At 36.6% G+C, this 20071-nt stretch overlaps 1 protein-coding gene across 8 annotated transcripts in view; it reads left to right on the forward strand.

Annotated features, from left to right (window-relative positions):
- LOC127440526 (phosphatidylinositol 3-kinase regulatory subunit beta-like) overlaps nt 1-16669 on the forward strand; it is a 35554-nt gene extending 18885 nt beyond the window's left edge. For 5 of the 8 annotated variants that reach the window (XM_051697162.1, XM_051697166.1, XM_051697167.1 and 2 more), the window contains 13 exons: nt 3958-4098; nt 4266-4304; nt 8641-8839; nt 8966-9051; nt 9727-9832; nt 9911-10009; nt 12189-12369; nt 12511-12636; nt 12728-12870; nt 14220-14396; nt 14493-14564; nt 14735-14908; nt 15060-16669. In XM_051697162.1, coding sequence (XP_051553122.1) covers nt 3958-4098; nt 4266-4304; nt 8641-8839; nt 8966-9051; nt 9727-9832; nt 9911-10009; nt 12189-12369; nt 12511-12636; nt 12728-12870; nt 14220-14396; nt 14493-14564; nt 14735-14908; nt 15060-15249 — 1733 coding nt within the window. In that variant the 3' untranslated portion in view covers nt 15250-16669. Of the gene's footprint in view, nt 1-3957; nt 4099-4265; nt 4305-4325; nt 5279-8640; nt 8840-8965; nt 9052-9726; nt 9833-9910; nt 10010-12188; nt 12370-12510; nt 12637-12727; nt 12871-14219; nt 14397-14492; nt 14565-14734; nt 14909-15059 lie in introns of those variants that run through there. The other 3 variants (XM_051697164.1, XM_051697165.1, XM_051697170.1) reach the window with 3 other exon arrangements.
- The last annotated feature ends 3402 nt before the right edge of the window (nt 16670-20071 follow it).

Below are 20071 nucleotides of genomic sequence, written 5' to 3' on the forward strand. Positions count from 1 at the left end.
CAAATATATGCACAATCAGGGCTTAAAATATTTTGATTGCTTTAGCAATTTTGTGTTGTTTATTTTATTTTTTTGCATGTTAGTCTAGGCAGCTGCAAGCATTTCTGTTCCTCTCCTATTAGTTTAGACATTAGTGAATTGTGTAAATGGTTTGAATATCTGTTATCTCTATATAACCAGGTGTCTCATTGCTAACATTTATTGTACGAGTTCAAATAACTCATCTAAAATGCCGTTATGAATGGCGAACTTTACAACACATACAGTTCAAGGGGTTCAAGAGTCCACTTGTGAAAATGCTTCCATTTTGCATTTTTCTAATTGATTGAAATTTTTTCCGTTATAAAAAATAAACTTTTAATGGAAAATTGTACATGAATTTCTTATTATTTGGCATGTCCCCCTTTTGCACTCGAGCTGACATGAAATCCACAAGTTTGTGCAAAACCATATAATCCATGTTATTCCAGCATGATTTAGGAAAGAAGCTAAAGTGTTTCTTGTGAGCTTAAATACAAGCAAGGACATTTGACTTTTTTTTTTTTTTTTTTTTTTTTAACAAAGGAGATAACATGTCAGTACAATAACTTACCTTATTTTATTAGTGACCTGTAAATAGTGCAGAATCTTAAATATTTTGGACACACTTTATATTAGGTGGCCTTAACTACTATGTACTTAACCATTTGATACAATGTACTTATTATGTATATACATGTTGTTGCATTGTGATTACATTTAAAGTACTTGCATTTAATTACATTAGTAGTTACACTGTTAACTTTACCTCTAACCCAACCCTTACCCCAAACCCTAACTCTAACCCCTAATCCTAACCCTAATACTAATCCTAACCAAGATGATGGTCAGTCTTGTCGGCCCATCATTGAGGGTCTGTCGACCTAGTTTTTGCGGTGTGTTCTGGTGACTTGTGGGCAGTAGTTTTTTTAAATACTGTTGTATAGCATTATTTTAACTATGGGCTACAAATAATTTTACTAGCACAATTTTGCAGCTGAATTTACAATAAAGGGAAAAATGGTTACTGTTTGGTTGATGGCAATGACAAACTCCATATTTGTATACCTTAAAACTTATAAACAATGACAAATAATTTTAAAAGCAATTGAATGGGATGCTCTTCCTCAAAGGACAGTCTTGCCACAATCATCTATTTTCTCTTTCTTACCTGGAAAAGGAATGGAATAGAAGTACATTGAATGGAAGTAGGTTGCTAATGACCTGAGACCGTAATAATAGTAGTAATATATTAGCACTATTATACATATGTTTACTATCACAGCATATCTTGTGGTTTGTTTATTACTTTATTATTCTTAGGTTTTATAAGGTTATATAGGTTAGATAAAATAGGAGAGCAGGAATAATTGTAGTGCTGTTTGGGTTTTTTTTTTTTTTTTTTTGCTCATTCAGAAAATATTAAGCCTAAAAATACCAAACAATTTGACGTCAGCAGTTAATACCTGTGTGAAATTAATTTAAACCCAATTGTGTTAGAAACAAACAATTAAGCTAAAAGTATATGATGTTACATTAATTTACTCTTAGGCTGTATAACAAAGCAACAGTGTTATTCAATAAATATTACATTAAATGAAAAAGCTTAATAATATGAACTTATGGGGCATGGGTAACTCACCGAGTATTGACGCTGACTACCAACCCTGGAGTCGCGAGTTCGAATCCAGAGTGTGCCGAGTGACACCAGCCAGGTCTCCTAAGCAACCAAATTGTCCCAGTTGCTAGGGAGGGTAGAGTCACATGGGGTAAGCTCCTCGTAGTCACTATAATGTGGTTCTCGCTCTCGGTGGGGTGCGTTGTGAGTTGTGTGTGGATGCCGCGGATAATAGCATGAAGCCTCCACACGCGCTACGTCTCCGCTGTAACGCACTGAACAAGTCACTTGATAAGATGCGTGGATTGACTGTCTCTGATGCGGAGGCAACTGAGATTCGTCCTCCTCCACCCGGAGGCGTCACACTATGCCACCACAAGGACTTAGAGTGCATTGGGAATTGGGCATTCCAAATTGGGGACAAAAAGTGGAGAGAAAAAAAAAGACATGCTGTCATGGTCCAAAGAGAATATATATATATATATATATATATATATATATATATATATATATATATATATATATATATATATATATATATATATATTTTTTTTTTTTTCATTAAAATACCATAAAAGATGACACAAAGCTGTTGTATGGCCCCAGAAAGCTTGGAATATAGTGTACACTACCGTTATGATGTCTTTATACTGAACCTTTTATAATGCTTTATAGTATTTGTCCTTTTAAAGCTTGACAGCTCCTGCTCACTATAAGCTGTTATTCTGTGGAATAAAGCTGTTTAAAATATCTGTTTTTATGTTCCAAGAAAAAGTAACAGCATATGGGTTTTGAACAACATAAGGGTGAGTAAATGAGTGAGTAAACATACATTTTCCATTTTTAGGTGAACTACTCCTTTAACTGGTAGCACATTTTTTGAGCATTGACCTGACAAGACATACTCAAAATAAAAAAGAAGACTCTTAGGAGATGCTCTACAAAATTCAAAATTAATTAAATACATAAATTATTTAGAAAAGCTTAAATTGATAGTTAATTATTACCTAATGTTAATAATATTTGCATTAAAAATATATGACACTGTCCATGCCACAACCTAAAAACTCAATGGAAACCACAAGTCACAGGTCTTCCCATGTTCCCACGCTCTACTTTGTGTTTTAGGATAATTTTCTTAGACAATATCAAGTGAGCTTCTTCAAAAGCTTGCCAGATTACGACATTTATTCAATTCCTTTACAATATACGCACATTCGCTCTTTGTCTTACGCCTGATATGCTGAAAACTGCTCTGTTAATGTTTTCACATGCACAGTTATGAATGACACACGAATCACCTACTGTACATGACATATGACAAATGGTGAATAGTTTGCACCCTTGGAAAATACTGTTGGTCGGTACAACATTTCAGTCATAAAACAGTGGGTATATATTGCACATTTAGTTACTTGCATATTACATGACACTCTTAACCTGAACTGCTTGTTGATGCGTGGTGCTGGAATAATAATCCACAAGATTCTCGCTCAGCTTCTGAAACTTCATCGATTTGATTGATCTCAAATGACATTGACGAGCGGTGTTAGACTACTGAGCATGCTAAAAATTAAACTTTTTTTAAACCATTATGTTATTTCTGCAGCAACTTAATGACAGTTAGACAGCGGTGCATAATGGACTGCAGCAGAACAGCAACAAGAATATCAATTATTGGGGGGGACAATCTGGCCATATCAGATAATTGGGGGAACTTGTCCCCCTCATTGTATATTGTGGTTATGACCGTGCTAACAGCTACTCTAACACAGCAGCAAGCGTTAACTTGGTACCTTTCAATCCTTTTTCTCCTCAGGTTTTGTGCCCCAGGGATAAAAAGCAACAACGTAGGAGCACAAATGGTGACAGATTGCTGCTGAGGTAGCATTCACTTCAGCAAGTGTCACTATTAGTCTTAGTGTCTAAAATTATTTAAATTATGTAAATTATCAAATTAAATTATCAGGAAAGCATATTTTGGTATATGGTAATTTCCCTCGTCTGACAAGGATTTATCAGGAAACATTTTCTGGGGCACAGCAGAACTTTAACAAGGGGTCTGGCGACGCCCCTGGGTCTGACAAAGTAAAATGCTGTTTAGGGTTTAAAAATAGGTTACCCTGACATTAACTGTTTGGTTACCATATACACTTACGTATTTATTTAACTATCTAAAGTTTTTTCCACACAGGTATTGCTGAAGTGTTTTAAGGGATGTAATGGAACATATCAAATCTTGTTCTCTTATCACATTGAGAGGGATAGACAGTCCCTGTTTGAGTTGGTCATGATGTGACTGTTGATTTGTCCCTGTGCAGAGCTGCAGGAGCTGGACGTAGGACAGTGGGACATTCATGAACTCTCAGAGGCTCTCATTCGGTACCTGCAGGAACTTCCTGCCCCCATCATCCCTCCCTCTGTTTATACAGACCTTCAGGCAGCAGTGCAACTAGAATCGGGTATGTGCCACTTTTCAATTATCTGTGCAGGCCTGCCAGTAATGAAAGAGCACTGTCTATAGAAAGAAACAGAATGATATGAACTAAAGCAAATATTATATGTTTTTCCTTTGGCTGAGCATCTTACAGGTACTGTATGCACCCATTGTTATATCTTTCATAAATAGGAGTGGGAACCACCAGGGCCGTGGCGATACAATATACCGGTAATACAGATATCTGGGTTGTGATACAATAATATTGAAATCCTTTTATGTTGAGTGTATTGTGATTCAAAACTGTGATATGTTGTGATCTGTTACTCTTTTGTTTCTCACTCGCCTTCACTGGACTTCCTGCTTCACTTCATCACAGAACCATAGAAGTAGTGTGGTGTATAGGCATGTCAGTGTCAGTAAAAAAATTTATTTGCAGACCTTATGCCTGTTTTACACTGCACGGCGAAGCAGGACAGAAGCAGTGCTTTTTTTTTTTGGCATCGATGTTAGAAAATGAGTGTATTTACATGGGGAGCAGAAGTAGCGCGTCAGTGCAAGGCTAAAGCAGCAATATGTACTTTTTCGTGTCAACTCATCTTCATGATGTCTATCAACTGTCACTTTAATTCAGTGTGAGCAGTGCAACAAAAATAGTCTCAGTGCCAAAACTCCTGCTGCACTGCTCACACTGAATTAAAGTGACAGTAAACTGTTGATGAACATCATGAAGATGAGTTGACACGAAAAAGTACATATTGCACAGAATAAGCATGCATTTGTAGTCTAGTGTGTTTTTGTATTATTTACAGCTAGTAGTAAAAACAAAAATGCTAAAAATAAAATGACACAAAAACAAAATTGCATTATATTAATTATAAGCAGACATAGAGTTTTATCATTTAAAACCACTGTATACTACAAGTCATAGCCTTAAACAAACAAAATAAAACTGCCTATTATATACTATTAAATAGAGGGCAGGTCTAAAGGGTTAACAGCAATACACATACACAGCCAAATGTACTGCCAAATGTAAACAAATGCACGCGACAGCACGTGTGGTCGGTAAATTAGGAATTACCTCAGTCTTGTATTGAAAGATACTTCTATTAAAGTGCTCTGTTACCCTCAACTTTTTAAGGATTAAATGACAAAGGGGGAAAAAAAACTTGGGATGCTGTTCCTGGCTGTTGGTGAAGATGGTGAGTAAACATATTCTTGGAAATGCATCCTTTTTGTGAGGAAAGTACTTAACACATTCTGACTAAATTATTAAGCTACAGATATTATTATGTGTGATTGAGCCAAAACAAGTGATTAAACCATCCTCTGTTGTACAAAACAACGTTCAAAGGCTCATCATCCACCCCCTACCCCTTCCACTAAATAATGATGTTTAAAAATGAGACTACATAAAACAATTCTACAGGACTACATTAGATTACACCAGCATCATGTAAATAAGAATTCATGATGATCAAGTTTGTAATGCTCATCAATTGCTCACTTCTTAAAAAAAAAAAAAAAAAACATTTTATAACTTTATTTTCTGTATAGAGTGCAGCAGTTTCTGCAGCAGAAACGCTGCTGGTGTAAAAGCACACGTGTTGTTTGCTGTTAAATTGTCATGACTCACTGCTTCGGTTCGGCTCATGCAATGCTTCGGCATGAGATGAAAAACAGGCATTAGTTCAAGTGCATTTATCATTTTAAATAAAATCATATTGCAAAAACAAGACTTACAATGAAACAAGAATTAAGGTGTCTTTACACAGCTGAATTAAGGCTGCTCTGTGCCTGCTCAAAATTCTGTGTAAAGAGGCAAAGCTGCATAAAAGCCATGCTAAATTATGCCTACTGTGACCCACCTCAGCCCCCAATATCCAAAGCTGTTCTGAAGATGCTTTGGTTCTGTGTAAATTAAATGCTGCATCAAAGCAGCCTTGAACTTTGTTGTTGTCATGATAGAGTATATATTTCATACAGTATATTATAGTTCCATATTTAAAATTATGATTTAATATTTTCATTATTTTTATATTTCTATTAAGTCTGTTGATTTAATGTGTTAATTCAGTGTGATTAATTATTCCAAAAATAATGTGTAATATGGAATTCCTACCATCGGATTAATTCAAGATTGAAGTACCACCTGTTTTCAGCAGGGGGCAGCAAGCGAAACTCCAGCTCTATAGGCAATGCGCAGCTGGACAGAGAACAAACCAAACTCAGGTTTCTTAACACTAGCGACAGCACAAGATGAGAATGCACTCTTGCGTTCAAACACAGCTGAACAGAGTGCAATTCCGAATGTAGGGATCTCGAGATGTGCTTTTCTAAGTTTCAAGCTACATTGAACTTGACACGCTTGACAGCAACCTTAAAACGCTGTGGTTATGACACAGCGCAATTAAAGTGAGAAAAGTGTCCATCTGATGCAGGTGTACATTGACTTGTCCTTAGAAAAGCTCTTATATACACTCACAGAGAACTTTATTAGGAACACTATGGTCCTAATAAAGTGCCCAATGTAGTATTCTGCTGTTGTAGCCCATCCGCCTCGAGGCTCGATGTATTCATTCTGAGATGCTATTCTTCTCACTGCAATTGTACAGAACGGTTATCTGAGTTACCGTAGCCTTTATGTCAGCTCGAACCAGTCTGGCCATTCTCTGTTGACCTCTCTCATCAACAAGGCATTTCCTTCCACAGAACTGCCACTCACTGGATGTTTTTTGTTTTTGGCACCATTCAGAATAAATTCTAGAGACTGTTGTGCGTGAAAATCCCAGATCAGCAGTTCCAGAAATAATCAAAAACAAACCCATCTGGCACCAACAATCATGCCACGCTCCAAATCACTGAGATCACATTTTTCCCCATTCTGATGGTTGATGTGGACATTAACAGTAGCTCCTGACCCATATCTGTATGATTTTATGCATTGCACTGCTGCCATATGATTGGCTGATTAGATAATCTCATGAATAAAAAGATGTACAGGTGTTCCTAATAAAGTGCTCAGTGAATATAAATCTATCTTTTACAGACTGACAAATTCAATTGTAAAATGGACTGCTGTGCACTGTAGGTCAGTGATAAGCTTATGTTCAGTAATATAGAAATAAACAATATATTGTCTTCTAAAGCCACTTTTGTATTGTCTTATCAATGCTTTACTCATTTGCCAACATAATGTAATGCATTTTAATTATCTGAATTATTATTTTTATAATATATATTAGATGTATAATTATTTTAATACAATTATTCATAATTAATCATCATACTGTAGATTAAATTAGTATTATTTAAGGGGCTTTCTCAGCAAACGTTTATATATGAGGATATATTTATATATGCATGCAATTAATCGATTAAAATTGTTTTAATAATTTGACAGCCCTAATTTCTATATACATAATTTCATATTTAAAACCTTAATCTCATAACATTATTTATGCATTTGTAATTGCTGTGAACATACGTTTATGTAAGTTCTGTGCAGCATTAGACCATCTTTGTAAATAGTTTTTTCTTTGTATATATGCCACTTAAGATTTATATGCCTACTATGTAGTACGGCTGCATAATTATGACGAAAATCATAATTGCTGATTATTTCCTTTTGCTGTTGTAATTATGATTATTGTAACACTGTACAATAAGGTTCCATTCGTTAACATTAGTTAATGCATTAGGTATAATGAACAAACAATTAATAATAAATGCTTTACAGCATTTATTAATTGTTGTTAATGTTAGTTAATAAAAATACAATTGCTCAGTTCATGTTAGTTCATATTGCATTAACTAATGTTAACTAATGCAACTTTTGATTTTAAAAATGTATATGTTGAAATTAACTAATATTAATAAATATTAATAAATATTGTTAATTGTACGTTCATGTTAACTAATGTTAACAAATGGAACCTTATTGTAAAGTGTTACCTGATTATTCATTTTGATTAATAGAATTTACATTCAAATACTTATTTTGTTTGGTGCAGCTGCATGCCATTTTCTTTATGTGGGCAATGCATCAAAACAAGCTGAGAACTGTGAATTGCATTATAATTTTAATTGCATAAAAAAAAGTGTTATTTGCATTTTGAATAAATTATACACTGTATAATTTAGATAGTGAGCATTACTGATATATCTTTAGACTGATTTAAATGCCTCTGATTTGCCTTTGCATTCATGCACAGAACGGCCCAAAAATACTGTATATTTGTGTAATTTTGCTGCAGTAGGAGTACACCTAAATGGAATGCTGTAATTGACACGTTTCACCATTTCATAATTGCGACAGCAGTAATTGTAATCTCAATTATTTTTTCAATCATTTTGTGCAGCCCTAATATGCAGTGTAAAGATGGCTGTACTGTATATTCTTGGCTCATTCTGAGTTTGCATTTTGGTCCAATAGAAATAGTGTTCATTAACCTAATGCTGCAGTATGTTTTCTTTCACAAATATATGAATGTGGCAATAGTGCTGTCAGAATATTGATATGGTATTGTTAGGTAAAATGTTACAGTTTTCTATTGATAAACAGATGTTCCTTCAGTGAGGAGACGAGAGCAGCTGTTGCAGGCACTGGAGAACCCTGCAGTTCCTCTGCAGAACCTTCTGACACTGCAGTATTTGCTCAGACACCTGGAAAAGGTGTGCCAGTGCGCAGAGCAGAACGGTCTGGACGTTCACACCCTCTGCCAAATCTTTGGCCCTCTGCTGATCAGGGGCCTTGTGAGCGGGTGAGTGTGGTGTCCTTATTCTTGTGTTCTCCTATTGGCTTGATCCAAGTTTTGTAGGAATATATTGCTGAACTTGAGCATACCTGCAAACCTTTAGAATTCTTTATTTCTGTGTTTGATTCACAGGCCAGAGGAAGATGAGGGTTTTCCTGCAGTTGCAATTGAGAGACTTCTTTTGGAGAGAATTTGGGAACAGGAGCCAACTCCTCCTGGTGAGTCACCTCAATGGACAGCATGTTATTTACATTTTTCTTTGTAAACCTAGTTGCGTATTTTAAATGTTTATTTTGCAATGCTGCTGGCTTTCCTGCTATGCTTCCTTTATAAGTATATTCACTGTAAACGCATGTCCCATTTGTTTATGCACACTGAGAAATGTCAAAATTATTGTGAAAAACACGGGATATTCCTTTTAAGTTACTTTAATTTATCAGAACAACTTAGTTAGTGTTAGAGCTAGTGCTCTTGCTGATGTTTTTTTTATATAAACTGAAATAAAAGTTGTGAGCTGTAGACATTTTTTTTTTTTTTTTTATGATCAGTAAATTGCAGTCAGTTCATTGTTAATTTACTGGCAAAGTGAAATAGTACAAGCTTAACCTACACTGTTGTGTAGACATTAACACTATTAGAGAAGAGAAGTGATAACTGAAAGGTTGCTGGTCATACCCTCTCAAAGGGCAGTCCCTGAGCTATCACTTGTGCCCTTGAGCAAAGCTGGTTTCTTCAAGGAGACTGTCACTGTAATTTAATATGGTGTGGATCCATGGTGACGTCGTATGAATCTCATGGCAAAAAAATTCCAACGACTCTATTCATCTAGTGATGAATAACGATTCTGTTTATTTTAATCGTAAATGTTTATCTTATTTGCCTTGTTTGTTCAGCTCTCCCTCCTAAACCTCCCAAAGCCAAAACCATGGCCTCATCTGTAACCAATGGAAACAACAGCATACTGACTGAAGCTGAATGGTACTGGGGAGACATTTCCAGGTAAATCATTGCCATTAATATCATCACAAATTTTTGTGAGATGTGCGTCTATGTCATTGGCTTGATTTTATGTTTTAGAGAGGAGGTGAATGAGAAAATGAGAGACACTCCTGATGGTACATTCTTGGTGCGGGATGCGTCAAGCAAAGTGCAGGGAGAGTACACCTTGACCCTCAGGTGAGCGACCCCTTAGACTATGTATGTTCCAAAGTATGTGGACACCCAAACAAACACCACACCCATATGCACTTGTTGAGTATTGAATTTCAAAACCATTGGCATTAATGGGGGGTTGGTCCTCCCAAACAGCTTCCACTCTTCTGGGAAATCTGGAACATGGCTGCAGGGATTTTTTCCCATTCAGACACAAGAGCATCAGTGAGGTCAGGCAGTGATGTTGGGTGATGCTTGCAGTCAGCTTTTCAATTCATCTCAAAGGTCCTCAATGGGGTTCAGGTCTGAACTTAGTAAAGGCCAGTCTCAGTAAATCATTTCATTATAGATCTCACTTTGTGTGCAGGAGCATTATCATGCTGGAACAGAAAAAGACCCTCCCCAAACTGTTGGAAGCACACAATTCTCTAGAATATAATTGTATGGCATATCATAATATTTGTCTTTACTGGAATTAAGAGGCCTAGCCAAACCCATTAGTTAGAAGGGGGTGTCCACATACTTTTGGCCATGTAGTGTGTAGGGCTGGGCGATAGTAACAAATATTTTATCGATAATCGGCTTAAATAATTTTGCAATATCAGATTACATCGTCAACCCCACCTGCTGAGGGTTGGTGAATATTTTTGCTTTATTGGTTTTGCTTTAAAAATTAAATTAATTTATTGAAACATGAAAAACAATATAATAATGCTAATATTATAATGCAAAATAATGCTGCCAAATGTGTGTTCTTATCGAATTTGTGTTTGTATTGCATTTTGGTAATACAGTTAATGCTGCCTAAAGAAAATAAAATAGAACAAAATATTAGGTTCAAGGTGAATGTGTCTTGTATCTCTTTCGTCTTTTATTTCTTTAATAAAAATACATTTGTATTAATGAACCTGCAGAGTTGCATTCACAATGCATGTTAACTGGGAACTGCTCCGTTGAAGTAAAGCGAACTAAACTCACAGCACCTCCTGAGATGATCGGAGATCATTTGCAGCACTCTCATAGACGACATTATTCTTGCAAACAGTTTTCAGACGAATGAAACCGAGAAAAAAAGAGTGATAACTCTTAACATGAGCCTGTACCACGAGACACAAGACCTTTTACAGCTTGCGCTGCACGCCTCTGAACAAATAGTGATTCAGACACGGGCACTGATGGCTTTTCTTTTGTCTGTTCTTAAAAATATAATCAAGTGTGTTTCTTCAAGCAAGTGTCTTTGTGTCTAACAGCATTTCTTGTCATGTGTCACTCCGAGACATCTTACAGGTCGCCCGCCTGTTGCGGGTAGATGTGCAAAATTACCCGCTCATGACATTCCTGCATTTGGACGAGGAGCTCGCGAACTGGATTTAGCCTCGTCGCATTTGGCGGGTGCTAGTTTCACACCCTGGGCTACTGTTTAATATATAAATATATACCTGTATATACTATATTATTATAAATATACTGTTTAATATATAACTTCCCAGATCCATGGTTTTGCCATTATATTGTCTATCATCGTCTGTCAATGAGTGTCGCAATCGGCATCATCAAACTTTTAAGATATCGTCAATATCCGATTATGTCGGGCCTGGGTAGCACAGCAAGTATTGACGCTGACTACCACCCCTGGAGTCACGAGTTCGAATCCAGGGTGTGCTGAGTGACTCCAGCCAGGTCTCCTAACGCAACCAAATTGGCCTGGTTGCAAGGGAGGGTAGAGTCACATGGGGTAACCTCCTCGTAGTCGTGATTAGTGGTTCTTGCTCTCAATGGGGTGCGTGGTAAGTTGTGCATGGATCGTGGAGAGTAGCATGAGCCTCCACATGCGGAGTCTCTGTGGTGTCATGCACAACGAGCCATGTGATAAGATGGCCGGATTGACTGTCTCAGAAGCGGAGGCAACTGAGACTTGTCCTCCGCCACCCGGATTGAGGTGAGTAACCGCGCAACTACAAGGACCTATTAAGTAGTGGGAATTGGGCATTCCAAATTGGGAGAAAAGGGGATAAAAAGATAAATAAATAAAAATATCCGATTACATCTTCCTATTGCCCAGCCCTATTAGTGTCTATAAGAGATAAATACTGTACATTGCGTAGGTGTCTTGGTGCATCATTTGTTTTGATTTGAAACAATACTAAGAGGATACTATAGCAAGGGACATAACACGATCAAAGCGTTGCGTTGTGTATTCCAGGAAGGGAGGAAATAACAAACTGATCAAGATTTTTCACCGCGGAGGGAAGTATGGCTTCTCCGAACCTCTAACTTTTCTCTCTGTGGTGGAGCTCATCAACCACTACCGGCATGAGTCACTGGCCCAGTACAATGCCAAGCTGGACTCTCACCTACTCTTCCCCGTGTCTAAATATCAGCAGGTGTGATGCCTCCACTCTTTACAGAAAAGGATGAAGCAAATGTTTACTTTTCCCCACAGTCTTTGTATTAATGTCATTCTCTGTATAAATATCTCCACCTATTGTGCAAGAATTTTGAACGCATCTCCCTGTCCTGTGCAGGATCAGGTGGTGAAAGAGGACAGTATTGAGGCGGTAGGTGAGCAACTGAAGGTCTATCACGAGCAGTATCAGGAGAAGAGTCGCAAATATGACGTACTGTACGAAGAATACACGCGCACATCTCAAGTAGGCCACATTTCATCTCAAGCTTTTTCAAATACATTGGGATCTAATTAACAGAGTCACTAACGGAGATGATGTGCACAATCTCTCTCAGGAGCTGCAGATGAAACGAACAGCCATAGAGGCCTTTAATGAGACCATAAAGATCTTTGAGGAGCAGTGTGAGACCCAGGAGCACCTCAGCAGAGAGAACATTGAGAAGTTTCACAGAGAAGGCAATGACAAGGAGATTGAGAGGTAGTCTGGTTTTTAATGCTCAGTGACCCATACATTGATATTGATGATGTCTTTTCATTTTTTGCCATTTAAAATGTTTTGGGAAGCTACCGGTTGTAAAAATCAATCTCTATGTCCAAAATTAAAATAGCAAACAAACTAGAAATGTAATCTTGCATGTAGAAAATGAAGCTTATTTTTAGATCCATTATTTTCATGACAGATATGCACATCAAACTCCCAAAACTCTCACACATGCTCTGGACCAGTGGGCCATTCTTATTGTTGAGCCCTAATAGGTCAAATACGTTCTTGGTAATTGCTAAATTTGATCTAAAACAGTCAGCATTGGTGTCAGTAGGCAGTAACCATGATGTGTGACTTTGGAATGCTGGGAGATACAAATTGTTAATATACACCTGCCAAAATTATTGTGCTATGTCAAAGTGTGAACTGCTGTTGTATAACTTAGTTTTATCCCATATTTAGTGAAAATATGCATGATTTAATTGCTTTAAACTTGTGTTGCAGTATTCACATAGTAGGTCTCTGAGGGTTAAAGGGATAGTTCACCCAAAAATTCTCATCATTTACTCAGTTCATGCCTTCTCAGATGTGTATGACTTTCTTTCTTCAAAAGAACACTAACAAAGATTTTTAGAAGAATATCTCAGCTGTGTAGGTCCATACAATGCAAGTGAATGGTGATCATACCTTTGTAGCCATAAAAATCACAAAAAGGAAATAGAAGTAATCCATTAGACTCCAGTCTTTAAATCCATATCTTCAGAAGTGATATAGTAGGTGTGGGTGAGAAACAGATCAAAATTGAAGTCCTTTTTTCACTCTGAATCTCCACTTTCACTTTTATATCTGAAAGTCACATTTAGTGCCTGTTTAGTTTCATTTCACATCTGAAAGTTAAAGTTAAAAGTGGAGATTTAGGGAAGAAAGGGCTTAAATGCTGTTCTGTTTCTCACCCACACCTATTATATCACTTCTGAAGACATGGATTAAAACACTGGAGTCATGTGGATTACTTTTATGTTTCCTTTATGTGATTTTTGGAGCTACAAAAGTCTGATCACCATTCACTTGCATTGAAAGGACCTACAGGGCTGAGATATGTTTCTAAAAAGCTTTGTTTGTGTTCAGCAGAAGAAAGAATGTCATAATCATCTGGGTTGGCATGAGGGTGATTAAATGACAAGAGCATTTTCATTTTTGGCTGAACTATCCCTTTAAATACACATCCAAAATGTCATACTTACTGTAGGTGTCCCATAATTCTCAGATCTGTATTTAAATTTAATCAATGTATTGGCTCATACATTACATATAATGGGGACACTTTTTATCTGTGTATTCAGAATTCAGAGCAATTCTATGAAGCTGAAGTCCAGAGTGACAGAGATTCATGACAGCAAGAGGAAGTTGGAACTAGACTTGAAGCTCCAAGCCACAGACAATCGAGAAATAGACAAGAGGATGAACAGCTTGAAACCAGACCTCATACAACTGAGGAAGCTGAGGGACCAATACATTGGGTAAGGACAAGATAACTGTGGTGGATTGAATTCTGGTTAGAAAACATTTATTCACAGACTATCAGTGCCGATGATCATGGCAATACATTTTTGCAGATGGTTGACCCAGAAAGGCACCAGGCAAAGGAAGATCAACGAATGGCTGGGTATAAAGTATGAATCGGAGGAGTAGGTTCCATTCACTCTGTATTAAAATATACAAATGTGGACAACAAGTTGGAATTTTACCTTAAATGTTTCATTTCATATCACTGAAATCCAATCCTGTCGTTTTTAACCATGGTCAAATAAAGCAGGTGCAGTACGACACAGTTATAATTCCACTTATGACCTTACAGCTTCTACTCTCTGTTGGATGATGATGACGATCAAGCGCATCACATCGAGTGCGCCTGGTACATAAGCGACATTAAACGCACACAGGCAGAGGATCTTCTGAGAGGCAAACGAGACGGCACTTTCCTCATTAGAGAGAGCCAGACCCAGAAGGGCTCCTTCGCCTGCTCTGTTGTGTGAGTTACTGATACACTGTCACATGCACCATCACTACATCCAACATCACGTTTGTCTGCAGCCTACACGTCCTTTGCACAGGATTCCCACAGTCATGGAAAACCTTGCATAACACGCCCTTAACTTCTATTTTGTCTTTATTTTCAAAAGTGTGGATGGAGAGATCAAGCATTGTGTCATTTACAAGACGGCAACAGGTTTTGGATTTGCTGAGCCCTACAACCTTTACGGTTCCTTGAAAGACTTGGTCCTGCACTACAAACACACCTCCCTGGTCCAGCACAACGACTCACTGAATGTAACCCTGGCCTACCCGGTCCTCGCACAGCAGCCTAGATGAGCACCATGACATGAGAAGTCTGAGGAGATGCATATAAAGCATGACTAAGCACATTATACGGAGCAAAATATACTAACACTGAATGTTAATGTTTATCATAGAAAACAGATAAGCATAGTATATTATCTCAAGTAAATGTATGGCTTATTGTAAGCCCATAGTTTTCCGTATCATTCAAAAGCAGCTGCAGTAATTATGGTAAGATCACAGCTTCAGCACTCTGTATTATTTACAAAAAAGATGTCTCAAAGAGGTTGCATACATTGCAGTGGTTTGCCTTGTTAAAGCCCAGAGATCCTGTCTCTTAGAGAGGAAAGTATCCAATGATTACAGGAAATCTTGAACTAGTGCCGTAGTCCTGATATGACCCAGGCAACTTCTTGCCTATTTTATATTAGGACACAGGCCAGGGATTAAATGAGGAATGAACTGAAAGTTGCAGCTGCTTAAAATCAATCTTTTAGCTGTTATGTCACTGCTGTGGGTTATCGTCTTATTTGTATTATGTTTGGTAGTTTGCTTTTGCCAATTGTATGAATAGATTCCTTTTTATGTGAGTTGTCCTAAAGAAGATGTGAAACAAGCATGTGAACCTTTTTTTTAATCAGAAGTGGTGGTTGTAAACTTCAGTCATGTTAGCTTGAAATCTGCCTCTTTCTTAAAAGCTAGTTGTCATGATCCGAGCAAACAGGCGTTAACCGTTTTATACTTTAAAAAAAACTGGAGTCTGAGATCATAAAGACCCCATGAAATCACTTGACGAGCACAGTTTTCTCTCCTGTGTTGAGATATTTCCTATTGAATCAGGAACTTGGGCGGTACATATTATAGGCCTTGTGCATTATATATTAAATAGCCAATAGACATAAAGGGATAGTTCACACAAAAATAAAAATATTCTCATTATTTACTCATCCTCATGCCATCCTAGATGTGTATGGCTTTCTTTCTTTTGCTGAACACAATTGAAGATTTTCAGGAAAAAAAAAATCAGCTCTGTAGGTCTATAGTATGCAAGTGAATGGTTGCCAAAATTGTGAAGCACATAAAGGCAGTATAAAAATAATCCATATGACTCCAGTTGTTAAATCTATATTTTCTGAAGTGATATAATAGGTGGGGGAGAGAAACAGATCAATATTTAAGTCCTTTTTTACTATAATTCTCCTCCCTGCCCAGTAGGTGGCACAAAGAGCCAAAAACATAAGATAAAGAAATTGAAGGGAAAAGTGGAGAATTATAGTAAAAAAGAAATTTATCGGTTTCTTACCACTGGAGTTATATGGATTACTTTTATGCTGCTTTTATGTGCTTCTGGATCTTCAAAATTATGGTACTCATTCACTTCCATTGTGAGGACCAAAAGAGCTGAGATATTCTTCTAAAAATATTCATTTATGTTCTGCAGAAAAAAGAAAGTCACACACATCTGGAATGGCATAAGTGTGAGTAAATGATGAGAGAATTTTCATTTTTGGGTGAACTATTCGTTTAAGTAGAATTTGCTACTTGATAGTCTTCAGGTGGCATTGGGGGAGGGACATTCTTATTATAGAGATTATTTAACTGGACAGAAATCTGTAGTGCAAAATGAGTCATCAAAATTTTTGGCCCATTTTCCCGAAAGAGAAAGACTGTACATTTTATATGTGCATATCTGCTAAAGATTCATTTTGTCAACTTTAAGGAGTACACTAGCATAACTTCAAAGCTAATAGACATGGACTAAAAGCCACTATATTCTTCATTTGATTTCATGGGGTCTTTAATGGTCTCTGTGAGCTAGTATTGTAGCAGATTTTGATGCTTTTTTTAAAAAACTTTTGTAATGTGAGACTTATGCATAGCTCTAGAGAACCTTTAAGCTCCAGTACAGAGACAGTGTGATGCAGGCAAAGGTGATCCCAAAGCAATGACACGCACAGCAACTTACTCTAAGCTCCACTCGCTTAAAAAGATTTTGTTGGACAATGCTGGTTATTTAAAAGGCACAAGCAAAAAATTCACAACAGACCCCACAGTAATTACCCTCTTTAAATTAAGGAGAGATTGGACACATATTTGTAGTAAAGGAGCCCTTTGGATTGTTTGTGATTTTGTAGCTGCACTCCCCCTTGTGGTTTGACTGGTCTGTACATCTTTACACAAATCGGCTGGACAATTAAGCACATTTTTAGAAAGTGATCATATCCTTTTGAATTAAGCTTAAGCAAATGACAAATTTTATGTTGACATAGTAAGAATTGGTGAATTAATGTGACAGTGTTGGAGTTTGCACAGCTCTTGGCCAGGAGTTGCCTGAAAATTGCAATGCATGGAAATGCATGAAAGTTTAGTGATTTTCATTGACTTGGTTTTAAAAGTGCCTTCTGCCCCTGTGTCTAGGAGCAGCTTTCTTGTGATTGGTACAGCATGCTTTACTTCAATAGATTTTATTAATCAGATAATCACACTGGTTTGAATAGGTATTCCATGAAGCCTTCAAAACCATGTTACACTAAAAAAAAAAAAACAATTATTTATACACATCAATTTCATATCAAAATTCCATCAAATTGAATTGAGTAAAAAGTTATATTAATTTGAATTTGTTAAAAAAAAATACAAAATTCAGTTTGATGGAATTTTGTTATGAAATTTAAATGTATAAATCTTAAAAATATGCTAAATTATATATTTTTTTAAGTCTAAGAAAATTCTAAATGATATGGAATTCTCTCAAAGCACAATTATACATCTTTTTTTAATTACAAAAGGAGGAACCTCTCATTAAAATTTTAAAATTGGGAGTATCAATTTGGAGAAAAACACTGTAAAATTTGACAGATTGTTTGATAGAAAAGCCCTTATTTGAAATGCTAAACATTAGCGTTTAAGCTTTTTCATGAGGTTTGGTCTTAAACAACCAATATGCTCTTTTGAGGATGTCAGTTCATAAAAAACTTTTCAAACACAGGAGTAATTTTATCCATTTTAAATATCTTTACAAAGTTAGTGTTATTCTGGCTTTATTTTAACCAATAAAAATAGGCTGGCTAGCTTGTAAAGACTGATGCAGTGTAATATATCAGTTGAAATTAAGACTTCAGTACAACCTTGTGAAAATTACTTTGAAAACTAGTCTGAATTTAGTATAATGATTGTTAGCTTTTGACATCCTTCTTTGAGATTGATTAAGTTTTATTATGAATCCATTACAGTCAAAAAGTGAGGCAATGTTTTTATGTTTCATAAGTGTATCTGTTAGTATAATCTTTGGTTTGGGTTTTGTCCTATCAATGAGATCAAAATGTTTTGCAGAGATGGTGTGGAGTAGAGTGTGAGACAGTAGCTTTCAGTACGGAGACACTGGTTATGATTCCTTGAATGTTCTGATTGACTGATGTGGGTCATTAGGTACACCGAGAATGAGCCAGAGTACTGGATGTGAAGAGCTTGTGTGTGAGACATTAAGCAGTGGAGTGGAATCCTTTAAATGCACTATACGAGCACGTTATGATGCGTTGTTGGAGACATTTAATGAAGCTTGACAGCCTTTATGAGCAACATATACATTTAAGTACACATTTTACAGGTCTGAAATGAAACAATGGTAGTGTTATAATGTTTTTTTTTTTTTCTTTTAACTCCTTTTTAAAGAGAGGCTATAATTGTATGTCAATGTTTTATGTTTCTCATTGTAAGTAATGACCTTACAGATTCAAAGATAAGCTAGTTTGAATATCTCTCTTCCATTCATGTTTACAGCATCTAATTAACCAAATAGAAGATGAATTTTCAGACACACTGGCTGTCTTGTTTGGAAGGCTGCGTCCTCCGGAGGTCGCATTTGTCGGCAGCATACGTCATCAAGGCTGTCTTTTTCTTATTTTTTATCTATTGTCAATGCCTTTTATGTATATGCACTTACATTTATACAATTATTAACCTTTTTTGCAGTCCCAATAAAATATATATATATAAAAAATGAAACGAGACAGCCTCTGATGTATGCGGCCGACAAATGCGACCTCCGGAGGACGCATCCTTCCAAACGAGACACAGCCACTCTGTCTGTTCCTTCAAGGTATCTGTACAGACAGGGCTTCTTGTCCTTTTATTGTGTCTCTGTTATTTTAAACTTGAAGGTTTTGTTTTCTGTCTTTGTTTCAAACAGTGCTCCCTCACCTCAGAATGTCTTATTTTTTTTTTTTTCAGAATGGAAAAAGGTTTTCCAATGTCTATTACATTGTCTTTAAAATGCATTTGTTAAATGTTACCGAGAGCAAGTTTTCTTCTTAATTCATTTATCCCATATTTTCCATAGCAGACATTTTGGCTAAGTTACAAGTTATGTAGAGTAATAAGAGTACAGAAGGAAATGAAGATTATAGACTGGTTTCTGTCTAAGTTCCCTCTGTACTGTCAGAAATGCTTAGAATTAGCAGTAGGTTAAATTTGACTCCTTTTTTCACTTCCTTCTTTCTTAAACCGATGACCAGATATTAATAGATGAGTATTTTCACATTATAAACTGCACAGCATGACAATTTTTTTTCCATCCATAGTGGTAATGACATGATCACTAATTTCTCATTATGTTAAATATTTAAATGTTAAAATTAGATTGCATAAGAACTTCTGCATGCCTCCTGATTTTATTTTTATGCATAGCAACAGCCTGATCTATACGCCTCTGGTAATTTTCAGTGATCAGTTCACCCTTCCACCTGGCCATACAAAATTCTACCTAAATGGCTTGTTTCCCTTGAGTGAATGAAGTAGTCTGTTGGAGCTAATGCACACCAAAGTGCCATTGGACATAGAGGAGGGGGAGCGCCGT

The sequence above is a fragment of the Myxocyprinus asiaticus genome, chromosome 5 (genome assembly GCF_019703515.2).
Source record: "Myxocyprinus asiaticus isolate MX2 ecotype Aquarium Trade chromosome 5, UBuf_Myxa_2, whole genome shotgun sequence".
Classification (NCBI taxonomy): domain Eukaryota; kingdom Metazoa; phylum Chordata; class Actinopteri; order Cypriniformes; family Catostomidae; genus Myxocyprinus; species Myxocyprinus asiaticus.